This window comes from Nansenia antarctica, assembly GCF_963989245.1.
Source record: "Nansenia antarctica genome assembly, chromosome: 11".
Lineage (NCBI taxonomy): Eukaryota > Metazoa > Chordata > Actinopteri > Argentiniformes > Microstomatidae > Nansenia > Nansenia antarctica.
The window spans coordinates 12,733,260-12,745,529 of NC_137681.1; the positions used below are offsets into that span (position 1 = coordinate 12,733,260).

General features: G+C 44.6%; 1 protein-coding gene across 1 annotated transcript; it reads right to left on the reverse strand.

Annotated features, from left to right (window-relative positions):
• Nucleotides 1–4,172: 4,172 nt before the first annotated feature.
• On the reverse strand, nt 4,173–6,628 carry slc16a3b (solute carrier family 16 member 3b; the record flags this gene model as incomplete). The annotated part of the gene is made up of 5 exons (XM_080542288.1): nt 4,173–4,513; nt 4,697–4,877; nt 5,185–5,801; nt 5,975–6,118; nt 6,406–6,628. The coding sequence occupies 5 exons, from the start codon at nt 6,626–6,628 to the stop codon at nt 4,173–4,175; spliced, it is 1,506 nt and encodes a 501-aa protein (XP_080398414.1).
• Between the last annotated feature and the right edge of the window lie 5,642 nt (nt 6,629–12,270).

Genomic DNA, 12,270 nt, shown 5'->3' on the forward strand with positions numbered 1-12,270 from the left:
CTCTCTCTCTCTCTCTCTCTCTCTCTCTCTCTCTCTCTCTCTCTCTCTCTCTCTCTCTCTCTCTCTCTCTCTCTCTCTCTCTCTTCTCCCTCTCCCTCTCCCCCTCTCCTTTTCTCACTCCATCTTATTCTTACTTCCTACCCCAAACACTTAAATCATTTTGATAATAATAATAAAAATTAAAAAAAGGACATGTGGACATGCAGACTATTATCTCTGTCCTCGTTACTTGTGGGAGACATACGCACGGCGGTGCACACTCGCCATCTCGCTGTCCTAAAGTGTTTCTGATTGGACGGTGCGTGGTCTTTGTTGCCGTGGCGACCCAACAGACTCCTTTTAAGACTGAAACGACCAACAACGGAACTGTTATTGTCATGGCTTCTCCTCCTCCTCCATGGCACTCTGTCAATAAAGACACTCGTTTATACTCCTACCGTACACTGATGCATAAGCCTGAGTTGTTTTTTTTTTGGGCAGTTTAATGGCAATCAGAAATGAGCTTCTGGCTCAGTTTTAAATGGGTAGTTTAGAGGGTGTACTGCTTTCATTTGTATTTACAGACTTCTCTGACCACCAGCCAGGTTTTGTTTAGTTGTTGTTTTTGTTTATTTCCACAGCCCTGTTGTGTAACTCTATAGCCATTTGTAATAAACACTACTTGCATGTTTTAGCACTGGGCCCCCCCTTTGACCAAGCTGGTATGTAACAGAGTCAGAATCAAAATGTCGGGTTCAAACTCCATCCGCCACTGGAGTCCTCCAGCTCTCCAGGTGTGGATTCTTGGGTTAAAAGTCCCCGGAGTTGTTGTATACATAAGGTGTTGCTCCTGTAAGGGTTTTCTGTCTGGTCAAACCTCAGGTGGTGCTCTATTGCTTGTTTAAGTGTACTACCTGTATAACCAGAGTCACATGGCTCCCATCCGATGAAGGGCACTATATAGGGAGTAGGGTGCCATTTTGAGACACAGCCTTTATCAGATGTCCATACACTGCTGTACAGATTTACATCCTCTTCCCCTCGTTATTTGTATGGTTTCTAAGCTGTGAAATACCTGTAATATAGCCTGTAAATGTTTTCACTCTTCTGTTTTATTTTCAGTTTTTTTGGATGATCACATGAGCATAAAGGTGTGACCACCGGCCTATTAACCCTGTCAGGTCGAGTCGGGGGCCAGTTTTGTGTTGTGGTCACGTCAGCCAACAGTGCCCAGTCTCTGCTGCGTCAGAAACCTCATATGCCACATCAGTGAAGTCGAGCCACGATTGTTTTATTAAAGTGTCAGGGCAGGAACGCCCTCCAGCCACCCGAGGACAAGAATGCTCCAGACACTGATTTTTTAAAAGAAGGAAGAAAAAAAAAACGTAACAAGTAATAGTTTTGTTTTAAAACTTCTGCCATTTTAAGCTAAGCACTGTTGAATTGAGTGGGAAAGGTTGACGAGCATATTCTTAGTCCCGTAAGTATAGCTTCCTGACCAGCACTGATGTGGCACAAGCACTAGCTCATGGGGGATGACTTCATCTATTCCCTGACGTATTCAATGAGTCACTCTGGCTGGAGGGTGGCTGTGGTCTCTGATATTCACCCTGATCTCCTCACGTGTCCTTCTCGACAGTAAGAGTGGCCATCACAACCAGTTTAGATTGAAGTTCAGTTCTAATGCTCCTGAGTAAAAAAATGACGTGACTTTTTGGGGGGCTGTGTGCGCTTTTGCAATGTCTCTTGCCCTCTGGGTCAGTTCTAATGCGGTTCAGTTCATGGGTCAGTTCTAACCCTTATTCCTAACTAGTCATGTTTCCTCAGACTTTGACTCGTGGCCAGTTTGGTCAAAGATTCACACCTAATGTAATTATCTAAGCTACCAGCTCTGTAAGGATTACTTTCTCTCTCATTTGTATTTGCCACTGTTGGTGTACTTTAAAAAAAATAACTGTAAATAAACAAAGTACTTGTACCCTGTGTGTTGTCTTTTTTTAAGTGTTTCGGAAGGAAAACATAAATTGTGTCAATGTAGTTTCAGCTCAGGATGGAGCTAAAGGTTAAGGTGCTTGCTCTCATGGACCCATAGAGGGTGCTATAGGACAGTCTTGATTGATACCTTGCCTTCACTGATGCTCACTGTCTGCTACACACTGATTCACAGTGATGCAGATACAGTCGGGGAGAAGGTTTATTGAGGATGAAAGGATGAATCAGGAGAAGTAGCACTTACAAAGCCCCACAAGCTGGTTCACAATCCCCACTTTTTGAGATTCAGCCATTGCACTGTATGTCTGGGACTTTCTCTATCAACCAGGTCCTGTATGTCTGGGACCTCTATCAACCAGGTCCTGCCAGGGCAGTACTCCCACTCTGTAAATTCAACACAAATCCTGATCTAAGAGGATTGTAGGGTAGCTTAGTCACCATTGTGTGTGTGTGTGTGTGTGTGTGTGAGAGAGAGAGAGAGAGAGAGAGAGAGAGAGAGAGAGAGAGAGAGAGAGAGAGAGAGAGAGCACATGTGCACAACGGGGCATATAAAAAGAGGAGTGTGGAGTGATACATTGATCCTATCAGGTATTTCAAGAATCATCCAAAACTAATTTCTTCACAGAACATAATATTTATTAGGTCGGGGTAGCAACACATCAGAAGCCTGTACAGTATCTCAGAAAAAATAGGGTAAAGCCAAAACATTTTTAAAACGTTTTACATTCAATATATATCCAGCAGAGGCTGCTGGTTGACATGTATCTGTGAGCTTGTTAATAGAATAGGTACAAAGATCTCACACAGACATAACCACAAAAACAAAACAACATTTCACACTGACAGATCATAATGTTACTGCTGCTGTACAACACCGTTAGACCACACCGTTTTCAGGTGTAACGCTAACATTTGTGAAGCAGAGTAAAGTCTCAATGTTAGTAAAAGATGTGAGGTAAATTACTCATCAGATGACATAAACAAGTAGTCATTGTCATTGAGACTTAAGTGTGGAATACATTTCTCCCCTAATGACAGATGGCCATATTATAATTTCACTTCTTCTCATAGCAGTGTGTCATGTCTAATTCACAACCATCAATGAATAGGTAGTGGATTGTGTGTTTCATCTGTTGACTACCAACATTCATACTGTACCGCTTGACATACAGTCCCTCTACTGTAAATAGTAAAAAAATATATAATAATTGATCCTTCTTCTAGCATTATGACTGCCAATGGCCCCTGGCCCGAGCATAAATTACTTTTTATTGCAATGACTGATGGACAGATGATTCACTTACTTAGACAAATGAATTTTTGTAAGTTGCTTTGGATAAACGTGTCTGCTAAATGCCAAAAATGTAATGTGATACAAATGTAAGATGTGAATGTCTTGTATTTATTTTACCTTTATTTTACCAGGATGTCCCACTGAGGTCCGAGGACCTCTTCTACAAGAGAGACCTGGCCATAAAGTTCTAGGTAATGAACAAAGAACAAAAACTGTTTGAAAAGACCCCTTAAATGTTGACTTCTTTTGAACAGTAGGTAGACAAACGCTGAATCTGAAACACAGCTTTCTAGCTAACAAGTTAATGCCCACAATATTTTACCAAATTCTTAATTTCAACATGGTTCATCCTCCTCACTTGTCATCAGACATACAGTACATTCAGGTTGTAATAAAATCCTTACAATTGAAGATAAACAGGCACATCATATACATTAACAATAGACACTGAAGACATGACCTTTTGTGTCATGTTTAACATGTTTAACACAGTGTTTTGTCAAGGTAGAAACTATTACGTGTGCATACTGGCCAGAAAAAAAGAAAAGGAAAAAAAAAAGACTTGATCTGTCTTCCAGTCCATGGAAAGAAATGAATGATGAATGAATGAATGATGCTTTTGAGTTAATGTAACAATTTACCATGTAAAACTCTTCTGAAACATAACACTCATATAATAATAATAAGTCACACAATCAATAATAAGTGTGTGTGTGCGTGCGTGCGTGCGCGCATGTGCGCGAGCGCCTGTGTGTGTGTTGGTGGTAGTGTGGTTCCAGAAAACCTTCATCCCTCTCTCCTCCCCTCCTCCATCCATCTCTCCCTCCATCCCTCCCTCAGGTCCATCCTTGTTGGCAGTGCTTCCAGCTCACCAGTCTCTCACTCTGTGAATGTCCCCCCTCTCTCCTCACAGACATGTCTCAGAGTTCACTTGCCTGTCCATCTCTGCTCCATCCTTCATTATCATCTCCACCTCTCCTGTCTTCACACCATCAGACTGCTCCCTCTCCCTCTCCACCCCCTCCGCCATTTTCTCGGGTTTGTCATCGTCCCGGTCGTCGGCGGCGTGGTTCAGCTCCTCCATCTCCGCGGCCTTCACCGCCAGCTCCAGCTTGGCGTCGGGCTCCTCGTGCTTCTTCCTGATGCACAGGAAGTTGGCGGAGCACAGGAAGATGGCGGACAGCGTGACCTCACATCCTGCCAGCAGGAATACGTACATGTAGTTGTGGGTGCCGTCCAGCAGACGTCCTGTGAGGAGAGAGAGAGAGAGAGAGATAGGGAGAGAGAGAGAGAAAAAGAGAGAGGGAGAGATTAAAAGATAAAAATGTGAGAAGTGGTCACAAGCTGTTGCTGTGATGCTGCATTCCTCACCATGCTATCATGGATAACAGGGGCTGTGTTTATAGGAAAACAAACAAACAAACAACGGACCTGCTCCAGGGGGTCCCACCAACACCGCTATAGCCTCCATGAGCAACACCAGTCCGATAGCGCTGGAGAACTTTGCCGTGCCGACGATTGCCATGAGAACCTCAAACTGCAGCGCTCCCACCATCCCGTACGAGAGCCCAAAGAAGATACAGTAGACCACCAGCCCAGAGTAGTTTGTCGCCTGCAGGGAGACAGGGGAGAATAACCTCCATCACCTACAGTATTAACAGTCTGACAGACAGCGTGTGATTCTAACGATAGAAGGAAAGAAAACCTGCACTTACAGCACGGTTCTGATCTCTTCTGGCTAAATCAGTTTAGTCTTTCAAGAACATTTACTGTGAGTGCAGGTTTTTCTTTCTTTCATAGGCACCTGATTTCAGTTTGAACTCAATTCAGAATAGAGCAATCCCGTTCTTTATACGAATGTTCTTAAAGACACAACTGTTTTTCGTTTCTTCCATCCACATGCCTATTCAAAGCCGTACCTGAGAGCCCACCAGGTCTGTGATCCCGTTAAAGAGCATGGCGAAGCTGAACAGGTACACAGTCCGCGGCCGCACCCATTTCATCCCCGCGATCAGCCCGCAGGTGGGCCGGGCGAACATGTCCACGAAGCCCAGGATGGTGAGGAGTAACGCCGACGCCGTGTCCTCGTTGCCCAGCTCCTTGGCGTAGCTCACCACGAACACCGGCGGCACGAACAGCCCCAGCACCATAATGGACGCCGCGATGGTGTAGATGAGGAACCCCCGATCCTTAAACACACTGAAGTCCAATAACTTGGCTTTGGGCTTGTTCTTCTTCTCCTCCTCCTTCTCCACAACCTCCCCGGTCTTCTCCTCCTGGTCCGCGGGCTTCACACACGCCACCAGGGGCCTCATGAGAGCCCCGCAGGCGCAGCAGTTGAGCAGCAGGCCCCCCATGATGAGGAAGCCCCCCCTCCAGCCGAAGTTGTGCTGGAGGACCTGGCCCAGGGGGGAGAGGCAGCACAGGGCCACGGGGCTGCCCGCCGCCGCCAGGCCGTTGGCCAGGGGCCGCTTCTCACTGAAGTAACGGTTCAGCATGATCAGAGACGGCTGGAAGTTCAGCGCCAGGCCCAGGCCTGGGAATACACACACGCGCGCAAACACACACACGCGCACGCACACACACACACACACACAGACGCACAGACACACAAACACATTTAGACACTGTTCCATTAAGGAGAGTTTGTGTGTGTGTGTGTGTGTGTGTGTGTGTGTGTGTGTGTGTCTGTGTGTGTCTACGACTCACCTGTGATGACGCCAGTACAGAGGTAGATGTGGATGATGCTTGTGGCGAACGACGCCAGGATCATGCCCAGGGAGGCGAACAGCCCGCCTACCATCATCACGGGCCGACACCCGAACTTGTTCACCAGCACGCTGCACAGGGGACCTGTCCAGACGACACACAGACACGCTGAACACACTACAAACATCTCCCACACAGTTTTAGACAGTATCTCATCATCGGTTGTGAAACCAGTGCTGTGTAGAACATGTGTGTGAAGAGACTGTATGAAGCGTTATAAAGGATTGGAGTTTTACATTTTGGGCATTTAGCAGACACCTTTATCCAAAGCGACTTACAGCAAATTAATTACATTTTGTCTGAGTAAGTGAATCATCTATACAATCAGTTATCGTAGGAAAAAGGATGTATTGAGTGTCTTTTGAACACACCTGTGCCGTAGAGCATGGCGAGCAGTAGAGAGGAGATCCACGCCGTGTCGCTGTAGCCCACACCGAACTCTTTGATCAGCTCCTTGAAGAACACACTCACGGCCTTGGGGAAGGCGTAGGAGAAGCCCGTGATGACGAAACAGCCCGCCAGCACCGCCCAGCCCCACCCACCGTCCGGCGCCTTCACCCCGCTCGGCCCGTCATCCAAAGCAACACCTCCCATGATCCTCTCTTCGTCCCTTCTCTGACCCGCTCAACCAGCGTCAGCACTGAAAGAGGAGAGACGAGGGATTTGGTGTTACGGTTGGAGTCGCCATTTCCTCGGCGGCTCCCTGGTGCCTCCCTCTGGCGGCCCCTGGTGGCCCTGGGACATTCCTACGCTCCCTGTTCCCCTCGTTATGGACTAACGTGTGTCACCTGTATATGTTTGGCACTTGTGTATTTATGTCCTCACTTCCCAGCACTCCCTGCTGGTTGATCTCTCTCGGTTCTGTTTAGTGTAAGTGTGTTCCTGTTTTGTTATTTCGCCTGCCTTGCACAGGGAGTTGGGTGATGCTCCAGCCTGTGGTTCTGGTAGGCCCTTGTTCAGGATGGAGGTATCTCGTCTGTTTATCCAACCTACAGAATTGCACCGGTTTTGAGCAGCGTTCTCCCTGTGGGGTTAGGAAGAGGGTTTCTTTCTGTGGCTTCCTGTTGTAGTTTCTGTACTAGTAAAGTGTCCTTAGTTGTGCTAACCGCTGCCTGCTGTCGTTCCTTGTCTTGCACCGTACCTGGGTCCACTGCACACACCTCCCCGTCACAATGGGGGTGTCGTACTTTACACTTTGTTGTGATTAATCTGTCATATACAAAGAGAGTTGGGTCAACTTGAGAAAAGAATGACAGTTTGCATTTATTCCATTCTCATCTGAATGAGCGTTGCATTCTGGGTCTATTCATTTGTCTTCTAGGGTTCTGGTAATAGGCTATTGGTGATTTTCGCTACATTGTATTCTGATTTACTGCATTAGGAGTGTGTGTGTGTGTGTGTGTGTGTGTGTGTGTGTGTGTGTGTATATACGTGTGTTAATCAAGTGCATGGTTGCAGGGAACAGGTTTCTCTATGGTGATTTACTGTTAGCTCTGCCTTGGTGTGGGCAAAAACACCCCTCTAAGCACATGCTCCACACACACTCACCGGATTACACAGCCCTATCCTATAATACCATGGTGTTTCCACTCAGCTGCCCTTTTCATCTCAACTGATATTAGTCTAAGTTATAAAATCTAAATGATACTCTAACTGCCTTCTCTGAAATAAAATCAATATGCACTGCCAGGTTGGTCCCTCACAAGTCTCTGATCTATTCCTTTATTACAGTAATAATTCCTAGGCAGGATATTACATGTGACGTGTCTGTAGAATGTTACGAGGGAAGTTGGCTAGCTCATACAGTACGGTCCTGCCCAGTACTAAGCAGCAGTATAGAGTTTTTTTGTGATACATTTTTTAAATATTATTAACATCTCGTCACAAAACAAGCACATTACAAACAATAACAACAAATGCAACACAGAGCGGTTGAACCTGTATCAAGTGGTTATTCTAAGGCTTTTGAGACTTAATGAAATTGAGTTCCACATCACCAATGTTGACTTTCGCCCCATGCATCCAGGCTGTTGATAGTTCTTAGTACATTATAGGACTCAGACTTTGCGAGAAAGTGAATGGGGAGGCTTCCAGTGTGTGGCAATTAGTTTTTTAGCTGCTGTAAGCCCGGCTAGAAAGCCTCACATCTTGATCAGAGGTAAGCCCAGATTGGATAGGTTGTTTAGGATGAGTGCAGTGGTCGAAAAAGGCACATTAGTCTCAGAGAGGTTAGAGGTCACCATCTCCCAGAAACTAGCCACTGGAGGACACTCCCAGACCATATGCATGTAAGTACCATAGGCCTTGTTAGCACACAGGGTGCAAGTAGGGTTTGCAGTTATTTTCATTAAACAAAGTTTTTTCGCCTGGTTTTGGGCACAGATTTGAATGCGGTTTGGGATAGCAATACTGATAGAATGGGCAGAGCAGAGAGCAGGGACCAATGTCTCGCCTTCGATGCTTTACGCCCGTGGGCAGCCCACACAGGTATGGTTGACATCTTTATTTTTATACATCTTTACATAATTATGACTCTTGCACTTTGATGTTGGTTTGCACTGTCTTGTCCTGTCTTGCACCTGTCCTGCTGTAAACCGTGCTCCATGGTACCAAACCAAATTCCTAACATGTTTACATGTCATGGCAATAAAAGTCTTCTGATTCTGATTCTGATTCTGATCTGGCGCCTGGTGAACCCTTCCATATTTGTTTTTTGTTTTTTCTCGAGCAGACATAGATGCTTTTCAAGGATAGATTTTCTCTTCGTGTCTAAAGACTTATTCCAAAATGTTCAAATGGCTTTACCAGTTACATGGTCTGATCACAAACCCATATGCTGCTCATAAGGGTTCACCCCACCAGAGCTCCCAGATGGCGATTCAATTCCTCACTCCTGTGTGAAGAAGCCGCAGTATAGAGTTGAACCACATTCTCTCTACCTCTCACAGCTCACATACATTGCATACACATTGCATTAAATGTCAGAGTTGAAGCCAGTTATGAATGCCTTAGTTGGAGTCCCCTCCCTTGCTGCAGGTCTGCCTGGTCAACCAGTGACTATAATAGCCTGCTTGTGACATGTAGTTCAGCTAGATAAATAATATACTGTATTTATGGCAGTGTTCTACAGTATGTCCATTGAGACAAATCCCTCACAATGCATGACAAAATATCTATACATAGTAATGTGGTCCATAGTGAATTCATAGGCTATTTAACTACTCCCGATTTCTCAAAACTTTCAGCAAGCCCTAGTCCACTGTTAATCCGTAATATAGAAGGTACTACCTATTTTTACTTTTAGCCCACCTTCGATGATGATCAATAATCATGCACAAAATAAAGTCAAATTAAATAATATTTCACAATGTTACATCTACAGCAGAGCACTTACCCTTGATGCAGCCGTATCGCTCTGAATCGTAGGTCCTGTGTGTGTGTGTGTGTGTGTGTGTGTGTGTGTGTGTGTAAATTATGCACTTCTCCGGTGTCTTGTGTAACTACCTGGCTCCAAACCAATAGAAAAACGTCACTCACTCACACACACTTCCCTTTGCCACACCCTCTTCACCATGACCCCACAACCATGCCATGTGCACATGTAGTCCCACTATCAGCCCTCCCAAAATAAGACCTTGACATTTCCTATCCCAGGACTCTATGATCCACACACATGACCACGGCTCGGATAACTTTCATGCTTTAGAGGCGGGAAGCATCTAAACCTTTAGTTGGGGCACACACACACAGACACACACAGACACACACACACACACACACACACACACACACACACACACACACACACATATACACACAAAGTAGACCATTGGGTAATGAGAGCAGTGCCAAGCTTATTACTACGTATTATTTACTTACTTACTTACTACTTATTACTACTTTATTACTTATGTTGTATTGTTGACTCGTTGATTGTTGCTGACTGTTGTTGTTGTTGTTGAGCAAGGAGCACAATCCCAAAACATTTTACTATGTCAATGCAATGTACGTGACAATGACCCTAGCGAGAAGAAAATGTCTGGGTCCCCCACCACACCCGCAGTTGCTGTTTAAGTTGGATTTTGTTGTTCTGCATAAAGACAACAGCTACAGGAGGTTACAGACAGGTTACAGTAGCAGCGCGGGCTGGTGGAGGTAGATATCAGAGGACGGGCTCATTGTAATGGATGCAATGGAATCAGGAACGGTATATCATACACTTGTTTGATACCATTCCATTACAATGAGCCTGCCTCCACTAGCCTGCCCTGTACCGTCGGTCCCATTACATTAAGTGTGGTAAACGTCTCTTGGAATAAAGAAATACATGTGGTCAGCTGTGAGAGGATCATAGTGTAAACTCTCAAGAATCCATTGACCCAGATTCTTAATCACACTTCTTTCCAGGTCAGCTGAACAATGCACTCCTCAAGAAGATTAATCTAGATTTTAAGGGTTTTATTGTTAACATGCTCCTGAATTGTACCACTGAATATTTCGGTTGTATTTTCTTTTTCACTCTGAGCATCATAACAATCCTCTTTAAAAAATCTACTGCATTTATGGGGATTGCATTATGTATTTGAGAGAGAGAGAGAGAGAGAGAGAGAGAGAGAGAGAGAGAGAGAGAGAGAGAGAGAGAGAGAGAGAGAGAGAGAGAGAGAGAGAGAGAGAGATGTGAGATGAGAAATCCACTTCCTCAAATTGCAACATTATAGGACGGATGCTGAGTCTGACTATTCATCGGAGGGAGGGAATGCCCAGTGCGCGTCACTCATGCACGTAACACCAGCCTACGTGAGGAACGTGAACAGAGCAGGACACATGCCTACTACTACAAAGTTATGATAAAAATACTCTGATAAAATAGATAAATTATGTACTAATGTACTTCTCATCCATAAACAAACTGACAATATGATCTGCTCAGTCGTTCACAGTATAGACGATAATACACCCAGGACTGTAAAGAAAGAAAATACTGTCTTTTAGGAAACATTAGAACTTAGAACTGTAACCATATCATTAATCAAGAGTCAAGACGTTTTGGTCCATGATGATTGATGTGTGTCAGAGCGTCAGACATGCGCTGTTAAAAAACTAATCATATCAAGACCGAGTTAAAATACACTATGCATGCCATTGAGAAGAGAGCACTTTTATACTCATTTAAGGGATCATAATTATACCATAAAAGTATGGAAAATACACATTGAAGCCTGTTGCATAAAATCAAACTGTTAAGGTGCGCAAAATAACAGTGCCATGCCATCCCGATCTAAAGACTGAGACAATGGAGCATCAAGGTGTAGGCAAATTCAAAAACATGTAATGATTGACTACAGAAATAGTCATAATTCATAATTCATTCACCCTAAGTCACTTACCTGGTAATGCTTATAACGGTCTTCCTTGAGATGCGCTCTCCTCTCTGGACCATGCGTTCCGCCTCCTCCCTCAAGTCTGTTCTAGGGATCTGTCTGTTCTGACAGATCTGTCTTTTCTGAGGAAAAGCGCTCGATCCTAAAGCCCTCTGCCCTGAGTTACTGATGATTCACCTGCTGGGTGTGTGTGTGTGTGTGTGTGTGTGTGTGTGTGTGTGTGTGTGTGTGTGTGTGTGTGTGTGTGTGTGTGTGTGTGTGTGTGTGTGAGACGAGTGTGAAATGCACAATATTGCGCTCTCCAAAAGGAGGGGGTAGAGTAGGGCTACCTGATGGGAGTCACGTCCGTTCAGAGATGGTGTGGCATGTGGCCTCTCACTTGTGACCATAATTGTGCCAGTTAGGTGTATTACTTCCTATTTCATCAGCTTTCTTTGTTTCCATTCTCAAGCTCCACTTGCTGTAGTGAACCTCGTAAAATAATATATAAATGTATTTTTAATTACATCTATTTTTATTTATGTATTTCCTTATTGCTGTGTGTATTCATTCATTCATTTATTTATTCATACATTCATTTATTTATCTATATATTTATTGTTCATTTTGACAGACTTGGTCCTCCATAAGTGGCAGCCTCTTGAAAGCGTAAAGCATCTTTTTCGTTCCGCACAATCATGTTTACTACACGGACGAATTATACAGACGGACAACACAGTGGTTACTATAGAAACCGGTCATATCACGGAAGAGCGGGAGATCTGTCAGTCAACAAGCGAAGTTGGTTTGCAAATGTACCCATCTAATACTAAGTGAGTGAGTAAGAGCTATCTAGCTAGATCACATAACATACTT